The sequence below is a fragment of the Momordica charantia genome (assembly GCF_013281855.1).
Source record: "Momordica charantia cultivar OHB3-1 chromosome 3 unlocalized genomic scaffold, Mcharantia_2.0 BLBB01000003.1, whole genome shotgun sequence".
NCBI classification, from domain to species: Eukaryota; Viridiplantae; Streptophyta; class Magnoliopsida; order Cucurbitales; family Cucurbitaceae; genus Momordica; species Momordica charantia.
The window spans coordinates 20,081,674-20,098,133 of record NW_028275161.1 but is presented as its reverse complement, the minus strand read 5'-3'; the positions used below and the strand labels follow the sequence as shown (position 1 = coordinate 20,098,133).

Below are 16,460 nucleotides of genomic sequence, written 5' to 3'. Positions count from 1 at the left end.
AGGTCAACTAATGGTTGACTTAACTTTCAGATAAATTAGAAACTAAACTCAAATCTCATAAACCATTTAAAAACTAAATTCAAACTTCAGAGACTAAATATGTCGTTTTTTTAACTTAAAGGACCGAATATAAATTAAATTTAAATCTAATTAGTGACAAAAAATAATGATTTTTAAATTCAGAGACTAAATAAAAAATAATGATTTTTAAATTCAGAGACTAAATAAAAACCAAATCCAAACCTTAACGATAAAAAATATAATTTTAACTTTAATTATATAACTTTGATGATATTGGTCGAAGGAAGGTTATCACCAAGAAAGACTATGTTTCTAACTTCCATTCTCAAGGAAAAAAAAAATAAGGATAAATAAAGTGCTTTTTTAACTATTCATTAATATTGAAATTTTTTTAATAAAAAGAAAAACAAAGAGAAGGTTGGGTTGAGAAATTACTATCCATATCCATATTAAATTTGAGACTTATAATATGTTTGATAACTATTTTATTATTTTATTTTTAAAAATTAAGTGGGTAAACAATTCTTTCACTCATGTACATATTTTGTTATTTTACGTCCACTTTTTTAAAACTTCTTAAAAATTTAAAGTTTAAAATTTAAAAAATAATTTCTAAAAATTAAATTTTAATTTTAAAATTTGACAAAGAAATTAAATTTGTTTTTAAAAAAAGTTGAAATTATATTAAAGAAATTATAAGCAAATTTTCTAAAATAGGAATTAAAACAGAAATAGTTATGTGCGAACAAAACATGTTTTCATGGACTATTCAGAAACCTTGACCGGCCGAACCAAAATGTAAACACTATATTTTTGGTAGGTACGAAATAGGAAAAATTGCACAAAAAAAAGGACGATGATTGTTGTAATTATATCCTTAAATTTTTAATTGTAAAATTTAAACCCTTAAAAGTTTAGGGGTGTAATTGCAACAATCATCCTACTCTATTTTAAGGTGGTTGTACAATTTACCCTATGAAATATGAATAAAAATATATCAGTTGGTTTAAGGAATTAATTTTAAGTTTGAATTGATCCATCTGCAATTGCTTTTGCAAAGAAAAAAAATTTAAATCTCATTTTAATTTTCTATCCATTCAAACTTATTATTTTTTAACTTTAAAAATATTTATCTTAAATCTTTGAATTTCTTAAAAAGAACCATTTCTAATCTGTATGAAAAACTTAAAAAAAAAATTTCATTTTAGTCCTGGCTAGTATATAGCATCAATTTTGCTCCACCACATTACACATCTCAACAAGCTTGTATAACTTCAATACATAATGATATATGTGGATTAACTGATATATTCAAAGCCAAGTGATTCCTTTGTTAAATAATTGACATCCTTCGACATAATAATAGAAACTAAGGACAAAAAGAAAAGTTATGACAAAAAAAAAAAAAAAAAACTAGACCTCGTGCTTCAATATATCATGTTAAATTATTTGATCAACTAAAAAACTTAAATTTTGATAGCTTTCGGTAAATTTAATATTTTGTAGATATCTTAACATTCGAGTTTTTTTTTTTTTTTCTTTTGATATACCCATAAAATGTTTAGTCTGATAAAGATATTAATTGAAAATGAAATCAAACATTGTTGATTGTCTTGTATCATCAAATCATTGTTTTCAAATTAAACACCTAACTCTCAATTTTGCACTCGCAGACCTCTGAATTAGAAACTGTTAAGGACAACGATATCCCGAATATCCCTATAATGGTATGATATTGTCCGCTTTGGACATAACCCTCACGACTTTGCTTTTGGTATCACTCAAAAGGGTCTCACAGCAATGGAGATAATTGTCCTCTCTTATATAACTAACTATGATCATTCCCTTCCCTAGCCAATATGAGACTTTATTTGCAATTACCTTACAAATCCAACGGAAACAAATGTCTAATAAAGTTAAGATATTTTAAATTTACGTACTTGGAAAAATTTGGTGAAGGTATGGATTGTGTGGAGCGAGTTGAATGACAACTGGCAGACGTGAACCTCACATTTGGATTTTGGAATAAAGAATTATTCAATGTTATTTTTCCACCATACACTGCAGTCTTTATATTTGGCACATTTCTGTTGTGTGGTGTAATTCCAATTATCAGAGGAACATGATGAACCCACACCATTTCATTCTCTGTCTGTCTTGTTTTTTTTGTCAAATTTGATGGAATTGAAAATTTATGGTAAAAATTGATTTTTTTCTCAAATTTTGATTACCGAGTGTACCCAAAGATATTTGATTATGAGAAGATGAAACTTTCACCTTTCCGGATTTTCCTATCTTATCTATTGTTGATACTGATTTTTTAATGTAAACCAGATATGTGTTCGTCTCCAAATTTTTGTTGCTAGAACACATAAATCTAGCACTGATGCTAAGTTAGAACTCAAAGTAGGAGAAAACTGGTGGTATATGGAGAAAAAAGATTAGGAAGATAGTAGTTTTGCGGGTGAGAGTTTGTTTGAGAGTGTGTGTCAAATCTTCAAAAGAAGTTGGGTAAGGAAATACGACTACCTTCCTTTTAAGGTTGCTCGCTCCCTTATCTAATGAAAGAAAAGAGGTTTTCCATTGTGAGGCAGATACAAGGAGTCGGTACGCCGTGCTTGAGGTACATGAGGACCATCAACATCCTCTTTTCCCTCTGTGCCGCAAGTGGAGAGGCATGGCGACGCCTTGGGTGATCCTTTGAGACGTATCGCATGTTCAGGTACAATCCATCCTATAGTTAATGCGCTTGAGATTGGACCCAATACGCTCGGTCTCTAAAGGTTATTTACCCAGCCTGCATGGTCAGATGGACTTTCAATGCGTGGTACCTCAATTTTACCCGATAATATCTATAAAATCTATAATAAATTTAAATGAATAGTGTGTCGAACACTCTCTCACTTTTTCAGAATAAAAATTGTTTGAAAGTAGCTGTCGTTAAAGGTACCATGCGAATGTTTGGTTCTTACTCAACAAACGCCCCAATGCATTGTGATTTGCATATCAATTATTTTAAGATCTCAATCAAAATCAATTATTGAGTCGGTTTTAAAATTCTTTAATTTCAAAATAGAACTGTCTTTGATTTAATTTTGATTAGAAAGTGTCTTCATATAACTTTGTGGGTCTGGGTGAAGGCTCGTTATCATTTTCCTATATATAAAAAAAAAGGTTTAGGTGTATTATTTTTTACCTTTTTTATCAGCAAAAAGGATTGCAAAAGTGTAGAAGATTGTAGTGCTCGACCACAAGTTCAAGTCAGTATTTAGTCCAAATTGCACATCTCTAGGAAGGTAGGACTCCTACTAAAGTGGTGCATGATATAACTTTGTTCGTATCTGTTGGATATTTTGTTCGACAGTCAAAAAATCCGTCGTTAGGAAAGTAGACATTTCATTCGTTGCCTACAGATGCTTGGTCAAAATCTTTCCTAGCTAGGTCAAAGCCGAGTATTTCGCTCGCTACTACTACGGAAATCTTACTTTCTTTTCCTCTGCTACTAAGATGGGCGGCTCCTCTCCAAGATCACACATAGGCTCTTCCTCCTCATCTTTAGTGTGTCTCAATGAGGGAGGGCCACCATTTTGCACTTAGTTTTACCCCTAAGAACTACTACATGAATTAATTTAAGCATTTCAAACAATATAATGTGTACAGTACTAACCAATGATAGGTGTTGGTTATTCAAACTTAAACGAACAGTACACCCAAATCTAAAGAAATATAGAACTAATAACTAACTAAACTTCAATAAAACGAACAGCACTTAGTTTTACCCCTAAGACTTCTCCGCGCACGAAGAAGAAGAAAAGGAATTGCTGCAGCTTAAGGTCTCTGATTTTCACAAAAAATAGCGCCCCCACTTTTTGAGGTTTCCTGCCAGCGCACAACTAATTTTTCAGCACAATTATTTGGGCCCAAGTGAGCCAATGGCTCAAACAATAGGATACGTTCATATTATAGCAAATTTACCACGTGTGTGTGTATATATATATATATATATATATATATATATATATATATATATATATATATATATAATTTAATACACCAAGTTTGAGGAGAGGATTCGAACTAATCACAACCTCTTGTTTGTAGGTATATGTTGGTTCGATTTGGTACAAATTTACCTTATATCCAAGAGTAACTATCAACCAAAGAATTACATTACACCAAAGCAATTTTCCAACACTATATATGTACAAAAAACAAGTATGCTATTTTGGAGTACAAGTTGACTGAGTAGGAAAGACACGACTGTGTGGCTTTTACTTTTCGATTACAATAATATATAATGCAATGACTCCATTTGTATTACTTCTCCATACCATGAAAGAACAAATTTTCCACAATATTTTCCATAGTCATAATGGATCGGTTTCTGCCATAATTATACGCCAAAGGAACTGCCCTTGCCACATTGAGAGAAGCTTGTGTGAACTTGGAAGGAAATGTTTTGGATAATAAGTATTCTCTGTTAAGAGTCTTCCATGCTTCACAAATCTTCTTCATAACATGTTGTTGTGTGCTTTCACAAGACACACTTGGATGCTCCTTCATATAGCATTCTAAATACGACCCATCACGCCCCTCTTGCTTCTCATCCTATGTACAATATGTAAATTATACATTTTAACTCATATTTTTCATGTTATATAAGTTTATTCATCAATTAATTTCAACATTTATCAGCGATAAGAATAAGACTAACCTGGGCAGTTCCCATATCATCCCAAAGCCGCAGTACTGCAGCACTGGATGAAACAATATCTAAATCATCTTCCAAAAGTTGCACAGTTTCGTTGCTTATTTGTTGGCCTATCAGAAAGAAAACGTGTACTAAAATAACGGGGATGCCGGTGCTCGCAATTCCATTTCTCAGATATTCTTCTGCACTCGGTGAATGTCCACAACTCAACCATTCTGCTTCCACTAAAAATGTCTTGCATAATTTAGCCCACTGCAAAAGTAATGAAGCTCACTTTACTCAAGTTCCGTTTTAAATGATTTTTTTAAAACAATTTTAGAATGATTTGAGAAGGAGTGATGTTAGTAAAAGAGATTTCGGATATGTTTTGGGAGTGATTTTGACATGACCAAAATTACTTTTGTTATTGTCAAAATCACTCAAATCCATATTGATAGTTAGAAAATTCATTTTAGGAAATCTTAAAATTACTTTAAATTGATTTTTAATTACGCTGATTTTGGAAAATTAGTTTAGGATTAATTTTTTTTTTTAAATTACTAATTCTACCCTCACTCATAATCACATCTTTAATAATAATTGATTTTTTATATAGTCATTTTAAGGTTTGGTTGCACACTTCAATTGATTTTTGTATAGTTAAAAGTTATTTTGAAAGATAAAAGTTAGAGAGGAACCAATATCTTAGAAAGAAATTTTAGAGAGTGAAAGGTAAAAGTTTTAGACAGAGATGGAAGCTAAAAATTTAGAGGATATTAAACAATTTTTTAGAGAAAAAAATTGGAGAAAATAAACCAAATTAAAGATAGATAAAATTAGAGAGAGAAAAAAATGAAAAAAAAAATCTCAAATTTTAAGATGAAAATAAGATGAAATCCAAAGGCAAATTTCAAATTTAAAACAATAACCATTTTAAAAAATAATTTCCTATTAATTTATTTTAAACAAAAAAATCACTTGGAAATCACCTCCCAGTGATAGACAGATTTTGGAATTGAAACATGCTATTTGGTGATGATTTTTACATGAGTGGGTGTGATTCTAGCCTTCCTTTGGTTGGATCCGAATACGGGTGTGTTTGGAAGTGATGATAGAATTAGTGATTTTGAAAAAAAAGAAAATTAAGTAGGATTGATTTTTCCAAATCAAAATCGATACCTTAAATGATTTAAAACTTTTCTAAAATCAATTTTTTAATAATTTGACCATGACTAAAACACTCCCAAAAAAGACTTTAAAACTAATCAAAAATTAAAAGAAAAAAACATACCGCTTTTTTGAGGGAGCCAATAGGATTCCAACCATGCTTTTGATAGATCTTGTAGCTTATTTCATTTGTAACTTCAAACAGAGATCTTAAACAAATTCGCATGCAATCTGGTAATCCTTTGGCAGCAGCCAAGTCCCATCTGCACATGAAAATACAACATTAGATATAGAGTAATTAGGTGAGTAAAGTGATTGATGATGCCGCTTAATTTGTAACCTGTGGACAGCTTCTGTGAGCAGAGTGAGTTCATCGTGAGTTCCGAAGACATCAAAAAGATCATCAATGAGATATACAAAAGAGATGGATTTTGCTAGTTCAACTCTCTGTTCGGAAAAGTAGGAATCTGTGAGACAAACCAGCGAAGCCATGTACCATTTGATTGGTTGATCTCTAGCAAAATTCAACTCTTTCGCCAAATCTGTTTCTTTCCACCATCTAAAAAACACACCAACATTCAAGAGATTAATATAATGTTTGCATCACTGACAACAACTTGACTGTTTTTTTTTAACAACAAATTAAGGGTACTAGAATTTCGATCTTACAGAAATGAATAGCGCTTAGATTGGGATAAGAATATGTCTTTTGAATACTTACTTTAAAAATTGAGCAATTTCGTTTTGGTGTAATCTTTGAGTTGCATAAAACTCGATTTTTGCAGCATCTTGCAAAATATTAATCCATTTATTTCCCCATTGAATATCTCCAAAATAGTTGGGCACCATGAACTGCGCCATACTTTTATGATGAGGATGAGCTAAAGTATTATGCACAAAAGTGGCCACATGATGATCCACATGCGCAACCCTAGCATTTAGCCAATGCCTGCTGAAATTTTCAGCTTCTTCAAGTATCTCATCTCCATGCATGCATAACTGTGAAGCTTCGTATAAACTCGTCAGCCCATTGATATCTTCTCTTAGTTTTTCGTGGAACTTTCCCTCCTTGTCCAAGAAATTTTTGAACACTGTTCAAAGAGTAATAGTGAAATATTATCAATATTCATGAAATTCCATCGGAAAATCAATTAGCAATGGGAGGAAAAAATACACATTCCATTTTCTTTACAGTGTGAAATCTATTAATATCATGGGTACAAAATGCTCCTTTGAGCTTCTGGACTCTGATAGAATATTTATGGAGTTCAATTAAAATCCAATTGACAAGGGAATGAGTAATCCACTTATATTATAAATCTTTGTTAGGTCTCTTTTCAATCAATTTTGGGATCCTTAACACAATCTCAACCCAATTTTGAAAAGAAAACATTAGCATCTAAAAAAACATTTTTGGTTAACGAAATGCTTTTGACACTTTCAAGATTTCTACTGTGCTCACTGACGGAATTGATATTTTTACAAAAGAGAGCCTCTCCAGACCAAGGCATACTATATGGTAATGTTGGTTCTATTTTTTGGAACTATCTTAGATGGACAAAAACAATCTAGATTGCGAACTTGGTTTTCAGAATCTACCCTTTTTTGTAATTATCATATTTTTATCCCATCAATTTGCTTCTTTGGTATGTTCTCACATACCAAAATAATAATAATAACTAAACACTACCAATTTTCTTTCTTAAAAAAAAATATATATACTTCTAGCCGCCAATGTGAGCTCTTTAAAAATCATGCCAAAAATACACACTAAAATAGAACTTTACGTAAAGAATTAAGAGATAATTACATAAAATAGATACTTATTTACCAATATAGCAAACAGTTTAAAAATGGAAAGTTGTGAAATATATTAAATATCAACCTGGAGAGACTTGGTAACCTTGTTGTCTGAAAAGTCGAAAAAGAAGAGCAGCCTTATGAAGATCATTATTACGAGATGAAGCTGCATTAAATAACACGTATTGCGTCTGAAGAACAGCTTCAATCTCCTCTTGGAAATGGTTGTCAATGCCAAGGCGCTGGGCTGCATCAATTAGGTTCAAACATTCCCAAGGATCTCCTACTTCTCTCAAAACATGCTTTAAAATCCTCAATTTAGCTGGATCTTCATGCCCACTATTATTCTGCATATTCGATTATCAATTCCACATAATTTAGAAGATTAAAACCCATTTACCAAAAATATAGAGAGAGATGGGTAAACGTACTGTGAAAATGGTAGCTTGGTTGATGTTATAATGGTGAGGTTTTAAGGGAGTGGGAAGCAATGGAAGATCTCGAAGAATAATGCTTTGTTTGTTTATCGGAAGATTCATGGGACGACTGGAATCATTGTTTTGTGGAATATTTAGTGTTGCAGCCAATGGACTAAAGGAAGCAAATCGAGAAAAAGCCATTCTTTGTATTTTTTTATTTTTTGTCAAAAGAGAGAGAGAGAGCTGACAATGGAAAGAGTGGAGTGCAAGTGGTGAAGTGCTGATGGATTATACTTATTATATAGGGTGGATTTAGTTAGTGATTTGAAAATACAGATATGAAAGCAAGGTTTAGGTTGGAAAACAAGGTTTTATATTTCATATTTTCAGTGTTATCCGATATATATTTTGATAGTATATTTGAAAATTGTATCCCAATTTAAAAAAATTATAAATCATAATATTAAATATCCGTAGATATGTCGACATGAGTTCAACATCGACATGAGGAGTAAATCAGCATTTTCATCATTTACAAAAAAAAAATCGACAAAATATAAAAAATATCAACAAAATATCATTAATATATACATAATAATTTTTTTTAAGATAACATCTAGGAGTGGGAGATCGATCTCTCGATCATAACCTCTTTGTTAGAGATATTGCCAATTACCGTTACATATGAATTATACTCACTTGGATATATACATTATATTAAAATTAATTATTTTTAACTTATTTAGAAATAGAAAAATGTTTACTAGTTAATTTAAATGTTTTATACGAATTTTTTAATTTCTCTAATTTTTAGAGAAATATCCATCAAAATCAATATTCTATGAAATTAAGACCTTATTTAAAACATTGGTTACAACTAAATATTTAGCTAAATCTAAAATAATATTAATTAGCATAATTTGTAGAATTATTATCTTACATTACAATATTATATAATTATGTTAATTTTAAATTGAAATAATATATTTATAATTTATTTTAATGTAATTATATATTTTAAAGTTTCAAATTGAAGTTGTTTTTATTATGATTTTGATCACAGAATTTAAACAGTTTCTAAAAACATTTCTACAAATGTATATTCATATTTAATCCCTCCGATCAAGTGAATCTGGAAAACGAGAAGCAGAATTTAAATGAAATACCAAATAGGTTCATAGCTTCTGTCCATTATTTCATTAACTCTAACTTTGAAGTCAATACGCAATCTTTTGCCTCCCACATGTAGTTGAGTCTAAATATTAAGGAAGCAAAAGTGGACTTTTATGAATCTTAACATTTTCCATTTATTTCCTATCCATTTTTGTTGAAACATGGGGTTTCTTCATATACTATAAAGTATTTTTAACGTGTTCAATAACAATACAACGTATGCTTCCCTTCAGATTAGAGCTCCCAGTCGTTGTCGGCATTTAAGGACAGATATTCCACCAATTGATTGCCTCGAATCTAACTACTTTAAATTTTACATTTTATGGGGATATTAAATATCTCTTTTAACACGTAGACATTAATTTTCATCAATATTTTTATATGGGGTTGGATTCGATGTTTGTTGGGTCTGTACGACCAATGCAAATAAAGTCCACAATTGTTAGGGTAGAGCCATAGTTTCAAATTTCGAGCGGCACGTCGACATGTCGCTTAATATTTAAGCTATATAATCTATTTTTATTGATTAAAAATGAAGAAAAAGAAACAATAAACAGACCATACAAGTTCAAATTAGTTAATTGTAAAATGCTTGAATTTTTTCTAAAAAAATTGAAAACGAAAAACAAGAAACGAAAACGTTACCAGACAGGCTCTTATAAACCCATTCTTCCATTTGTGACATATACCAAATGATCGCTTGTAGGTTCAATTGTGGACATTTATATATGATAAACAATATTAGATCTAATTTGCTAATAGAAGATCTAATATAACAGTTAACAAGTTTAATCTTAAACAGCAGCCCAACCAAAACAGTGTTCAACAAAATTAAAGAACGATAAAGATGAAAACAGAGGAGTTTAAGGGAAGAGATGGACACACAAATTTAAAGTGGTTCGATCAAGAAGATCTACATCCACTGTTGAAGGCCATCTATTAAACAATGATCAAGAAATCAACAGCTCAAACAAAGAATCGAAGCAACACTCTCTTCAAATCAGTGCTTCTATTCTTCATGCACTCCCATGGAGATTTACAGCCACTAAACACCAATTCTTGGACAGTACCCAGCTCCCACAAAAATTCCAGAAAGATTGAAAAAATCAGAACCCTAGGATGGAAGAAGAATTTGTCACCCTATTACAAAAATGGCTCTCTCTTTGCAATCTCTCTCACTCTCTCTCTTACGCACTATGCACCACACTCTGCCACCCCAACAACCATTTATCTGTAGGTGGCATAACAAACTTCTTGGGTAAAGGCCCAGTTGAATAAAAAGCCCGAACCGAATTTGTTTGGATGGGTAAAAATACCCATATGAGTTGGATAAAAAGACTTGAGCTGAGTCACCAACACCTGTCCACCTAGTTGATTAAAAAACACCAAGAAAAGTCAAATACAAATTATCTGTCAATAATATAGCAAATCTTCACCTTGACAGTTAATTTCATAAACCATGATCATTCAAATCCCAGAAAAGGATTTCTGGCCTTAACTCCTTAGCAACTTACTCATTGGTAACTTTGAGAGTTTTAAGACAACTCTCAAACTTCTTGATATCAAGAGTTTTTGTTAAAGCATCAGCTGCATTCTCTTTGGTGTTTACCTTTTCAAGCTTTATTTTTCCCTCTGCAATCACATTTCTAATGAAATGAAATCTCACATCTATGTGTTTGGTTCTCTCATGAAAGGTCTGATTTTTTGAGAGAAAAATAGCACTTTGGCTATCACAGTAAACCACAACTTGATTTTCTAATTCCTCACCAAGTTCTTCAATCAGTTCATTTAACCATAAAGCTTCTTTGAAAGCCTCAGTGACTGCCATATATTCTGATTCTGTAGTAGACAAAGATACTACTGACTGCAGTGAAGATTTCCAACTGATTGTGTTACCGAAAAACATGAATACCAGCCCTGATAATGATCTCCTTCTATCTCTGTCAGCAGCATAGTCAGAATCCACAAAACCAATAAGTTTCCCCTGTTTTGACATTTCACTGCTATATAACAGCCCTTGAGAAGATGTTCTTCTAATGTACCTCATTAACCATTTCACTGCAGTCCAATGCTCTTTGTCGGGGTTAGCCATGTATCTACTTACTACACTAAGACCGTGAGCTAAATCTGGGCGAGTACACACCATGAGATACATGAGACTACCCACTGCATTTGCATAAGGAACAGATTTCATTTCATTTTCTTCATCTGGTGTTTTAGGGGATTGAGTTGCTGACAACTTAAAGTGATTAGCAAGGGGAGTACCAACTGATTTACTGTTCAGCATCCTAAATTTTTCAAGCATCCTTAAAGAATATTGTTCTTGGGAAAGAAATAGAGTTCCTTTTTCTCTATTCCTTTTAATATCAATCCCAAGGATTCTTTTAGCTTCACCTAACTCTTTCATTTCAAATGCCCCCTTAAGATTTTCTTTAAGTTTCAACAATTCTAATTTATCACTACAAGCAAGTAGCATGTCATCCACATATAAGAGAAGATATATAGAAGGTTTGTCTCTAGTATGTTTAAAGTATACACAATGGTCTAACATGCTCCTAGAGTAACCACATGATATCATAAATGAGTCAAATTTTAGATACCATTGCCTAGGAGCTTGTTTCAATCCATATAAAGATTTTTTTAACAAACATACTTGATCTTCATTACCTTCCTTAATAAATCCAAATGGTTGTTGCATGTAAATAACTTCTGACAAATCCCCATGTAAGAATGCTGTCTTTACATCTAATTGCTCCAACTCCAAATTATATGCAGCAACTAGAGACAAGAGAATTCTTATTGAGGAGTGCCTAACAACCGGAGAGAATATCTCTCCATAATCCACTCCTTCCTTCTGTGTAAAGCCTTTTGCAACCAACCTCGCCTTATATCGAATTGGTTGTGAAGGATCAACAGCTTGTTTCAATTTGAAGATCCATTTACAACCGACAAGCTTTTGGTTAGGTGGTTTCTTTACCAATTCCCATGTTTCATTTTTAAGAAGAGAGCTCATTTCTTCTTCCATTGCTGCCAACCATTTGTCTGATTCTTTGGAGTTTATAGCTTCTGTGTAGGTTAATGGTTCATCTCCAGCTTGTTCTAATTCAGTGACTAAAGCATAGTGCACTAAATCTGCATTAGCATATCTAGTTGGAGGGCGTATTACTCTTCTTTGTCTATCCCGAGCAAGACTATAATCTTGTAAAGGCTGAGTGATAGAAGGTTCTGCAGCTGGTTCAGTATCATTATCTTGATCATCAGGACTATCTGGTTCATTAAGATTCTGCATCTGATCAGCAACATTTGTCTTAATAGTTGGAAGTTCCAACTCCATTTCAAAAGTTTGTCTAGTGATACTTTCTTGATTATCCTCTGATGTTACATTTTCATAAGCCATTTTCGACTCATCAAAGATTACATCCCGACTTATGATACATTTTTCTTCACCTTTTTCAATGCACCACAGTTTATAACCTTTGACACCATGAGGATAACCTAAGAATAGACACTTCTTAGCTCTATTGTCCAACTTACCCTCTCTGCTATGTGCATAAGCAATGCAGCCAAAAATCTTAAGATTATTCAAGTCTGGAGGGTGTTTGGACCACTTTTCAATGGGTGTTTTAAATTCAATAGCAGAGGATGGGCTTCTATTTACTAAATAAGTTGCTGTTGACAGTGCTTCACCCCAAAATTTCTTTGGCAAATGAGCATTTGACATCAAGCATCTTATCTTTTCAAGCAACGTTCGATTCATCCTCTCGGCCAACCCATTTTGCTGTGGAGTTCCTCTAACAGTTAGATGCCTATTGATCCCTTCCTTTACACAGAAAATTTTGAATTCATTACTCAAGAATTCCAACCCATTATCAGTCTGCAAGTTCTTTACCTTCCTTTCAGTCTGTTTTTCTACTAATGTTTTCCATTCAACAAATTTTTTGAAGGTTTCATCTTTAGATTTTAGTAGATATGTCCATACTTTCCTTGAAAAATCATCAACTATAGACAAAAAATACCTTGCTCCCCCCATAGTAGATGTTTTTTCAGGACCCCATAAATCAACATGAACATACTCCAAAATCCCTCTTGAGCAATGTTTTCCTTTGCCAAAAGAAAATCTAGTTTGTTTACCATAGATACAATGTTCACAAGTATCAAGTGAATCTATGGTAATTTTTCCAAGAAGTCCCTACTTAGACAACTCTTTTAGTCCTCTTTCGCTTATGTGGCCTAACCTCATATGCCACATTTTTGTTTGCTGTTGGTCTTTAAAAGAGGCTACTGCAGAACTTCCAACAATTGTATTTCCATCTAGAACATAAAGGCCATTTTGTAAATATCCTTTGGCCTTAACCATTGCTCCCTTAATAATTTTCGTTGTTTCATTCTCAAGTTTGCATATGTAGCCACTTTTATCAAAGACACCAAGGGATATTAAGTTTCTTTTCAAATCAGGCACATATCTTACTGAAGTAAGCTCCCTGACCTGATTATCAAACATTTTAACAAAGACACTCCCAATCCCTTTAATGCTACATTCATGGTGATTACCTAGTAGCACTCTTCCTCCTTCAACTTCTTGAAATTTCTTAAACCAATGTTTATTAGAGGTCATATGAAAAGTACATCCAGAGTCTAAGATCCATTCAGAGTTAAAACTCCCTTCAGATACTGTTAAAACCTCAGCAGTATCATAATTTTCTGTCACATTTACATTATGTGATTCTTCATCTCTTTTGTTTTCATTTTTCCGCTTGTTTTTCAACTCAAAACAATTTCTCCTTATATGCCCCTCTTTGTGACAATAGAAACACTTCTTAACCTTCCCTTGAGATTTAGATCTGTTTCTATTACTGCTTTTATTTGGTTTTTTATCTGTTCTGCCCCTAGCCATCAATGCTTCAGAGTCTTTGGCTTTGTTTTTCCTAATTTCCAGATCTCTGGATCTCAAAGCATTTAACACAATGTCTAATGTTAGGTTGTCCCTTCCATATTTTATAGCAGTTTTCACCTCATTGTAGGAGTCAAGAAGAGAATTAAGCAATATTATGGCCTTGTTTTTATCAGACATTACTTCATCTATATTGCTAAGGTCAAGAACAATCCGGTTCAACTCATCTAAATTCTGTTCAAGGTCTTTGCTAACATCCATCTTGAAACCAAAAAACTTTTCCTTAATATAAAGTTTATTGGTTAATGATTTTGTGAGGTAAAGTGAGTCTAATTTGGTCCAAAGTTCTTTAGCAGTCTTGGCTTCATGTACTTGGCGCAAAACATTGTCGGCCAAATACAATATTATAATACTAAAAGCAATTTCTTTAAATTCTTCAATTTCCAAGGGTGTTTGAGCTTCAGACCAAGTAGGATTATCATCTAAAGTTTTAGAAACCTTTTGTTGAACTAACAGAGCCCTCATTTTCTTCTTCCATAAGGCAAAATCACCTTTCCCATCAAACCTTTCGACTTCAAACTTTGCAGCCATTTTCAGTTTCAAATAACTTTACCAAATAGACTCAAACAATCGATTCCAGCTCTGATACCAATTTGATAAACAATATTAGATCTAATTTGCTAATAGAAGATCTAATATAACAGTTAACAAGTTTAATCTTAAACAGCAGCCCAACCAAAACAGTGTTCAACAAAATTAAAGAACGATAAAGATGAAAACAGAGGAGTTTAAGGGAAGAGATGGACACACAAATTTAAAGTGGTTCGATCAAGAAGATCTACATCCACTGTTGAAGGCCATCTATTAAACAATGATCAAGAAATCAGCAGCTCAAACAAAGAATCGAAGCAACACTCTCTTCAAATCAGTGCTTCTATTCTTCATGCACTCCCATGGAGATTTACAGCCACTAAACACCAATTCTTGGACAGTACCCAGCTCCCACAAAAATTCCAGAAAGATTGAAAAAATCAGAACCCTTGGATGGGTAAAAATACCCATATGAGTTGGATAAAAAGACTTGAGGTGAGTCACCAACACTTGTCCACCTAATTGATTAAAAAACACCAAGAAAAGTCAAATACAAATTATCTGTCAATAATATAGCAATATAATAGCCAGGAAAGACCCACGAAAATAAAAATACCGAGAACATAACTAAAATATTATCGAAGCTTTTAAGCTGTTTAGCACTGAAACTTAAAAGAGACTAAAACAGGTAAGTTAAAAAGAAGATATTGCGACGGGGCTAATGTAATTGAAGGCGTCAATGTCAATGACGCAACCGATGATGTCACAGGGCGGCAATTCAACTCATCGTGAACGGTGAAATGAAACTGATTAGGGAAGAGGGAGGGGAAGCAAAAATGTTTATAAAAAGATAAAATCTTGACCAATTGCTTTCAACGTTAATATGCTTTAATCTTAAAATAAATTTCTAAGAAGTAGAGTCCCACTTATATTAAAAATTATTATCGGATATCTCTTATTTTTTCAATATAAGATTTCTAAGGATGTCTTTTTTAAATTTAACAATCTCGGTCGAATCTGGTTTTTGAACATTATACTTGTTTAAATTGTTGGACTCTAATATCATATTAATATCTATGATCCATTTACCTTGTATTGAACTTACAACCATTATCCCTAAACATCTTTCTATGACATCTCGTCCACCTACTTATTATTAGGCCTCTTATCTTTTTAATGCGACAGTAAAATAAGAAATTGACTCGCTTTTTTGTTTGCATCAAATTGAGATGGGACCGGTGGGTGGTTGTGAGACACATTTTCATTACCTTTCTAAATCAAGAGGTGAACCAGTCAAGTTCGAAGCTCCAATCATGTTTTTCCATTTGAACAGTGTGAAATGAAATAATTGAAAAGAGAAATGAAGGGCAGGGGCGCGGAGACCACAGATAGTCTTGTGGTACAAATGTAGAGGGGCGTGGTGCACGTGACAGTGCTACCCGATCACAACACAACACAGGTTTGGGAGGTCCCATACGCCGGCGCCACTGGTTTCCCTCCACATCTGTAGTAATTGATTGGTACGTATCATCATCTACCAAAAATTCAAACGACTCCAACAAGAAATAGGAAGAATTAACAATACCATTATATTGCAATTTAGATTGTAATTTACGAATCTAAAAATTATGAAAGTTTTAAGAGTATAAGGAAAAAGGTTGGAGAGATGTAATCGTAACAACTACTACAATTTGTGGTTGTAGTTGGT

The 16,460-nt window shown here is 32.7% G+C and overlaps 1 protein-coding gene and 1 long non-coding RNA gene across 2 annotated transcripts; both read right to left on the bottom strand.

The window, feature by feature from the left end:
- Window positions 1-4,216: 4,216 nt before the first annotated feature.
- Window positions 4,217-8,350, bottom strand: LOC111010887 ((3S,6E)-nerolidol synthase 1-like). The gene is made up of 7 exons (XM_088121881.1): window positions 8,110-8,350; window positions 7,764-8,025; window positions 6,600-6,969; window positions 6,219-6,437; window positions 6,003-6,141; window positions 4,736-4,984; window positions 4,217-4,629 (listed from the first exon to the last, which is right to left on the bottom strand). Exons 1-7 carry the CDS (start codon window positions 8,296-8,298, stop codon window positions 4,339-4,341), a joined length of 1,719 nt encoding a protein of 572 aa, XP_087978007.1. The 5' UTR covers window positions 8,299-8,350; the 3' UTR covers window positions 4,217-4,338.
- A 1,808-nt stretch (window positions 8,351-10,158) lies between these two features.
- On the bottom strand, window positions 10,159-15,404 carry LOC148212542 (uncharacterized). Its single transcript, XR_015789596.1, has 2 exons — window positions 14,972-15,404; window positions 10,159-10,637 (listed from the first exon to the last, which is right to left on the bottom strand). It is a non-coding gene; the product is annotated as an uncharacterized LOC148212542 (long non-coding RNA).
- Window positions 15,405-16,460: the final 1,056 nt, after the last annotated feature.

Bases quoted from the DNA above. Each gene is read 5' to 3' on its own strand.
- LOC111010887 (XM_088121881.1), bottom strand. From the start codon at position 8,298: ATGGCTTTTTCTCGATTTGCTTCCTTTAGTCCATTGGCTGCAACACTA. The intron at 6,142-6,218 runs GTTACAAATTAA...TTTCATGTGCAG, and splicing joins CTCACAGAAGCTGTCCACAG to ATGGGACTTGGCTGCTGCCA. The intron at 4,985-6,002 runs GTATGTTTTTTT...TTACTTTTGCAG, and splicing joins TTGGCTCCCTCAAAAAAGCG to TGGGCTAAATTATGCAAGAC.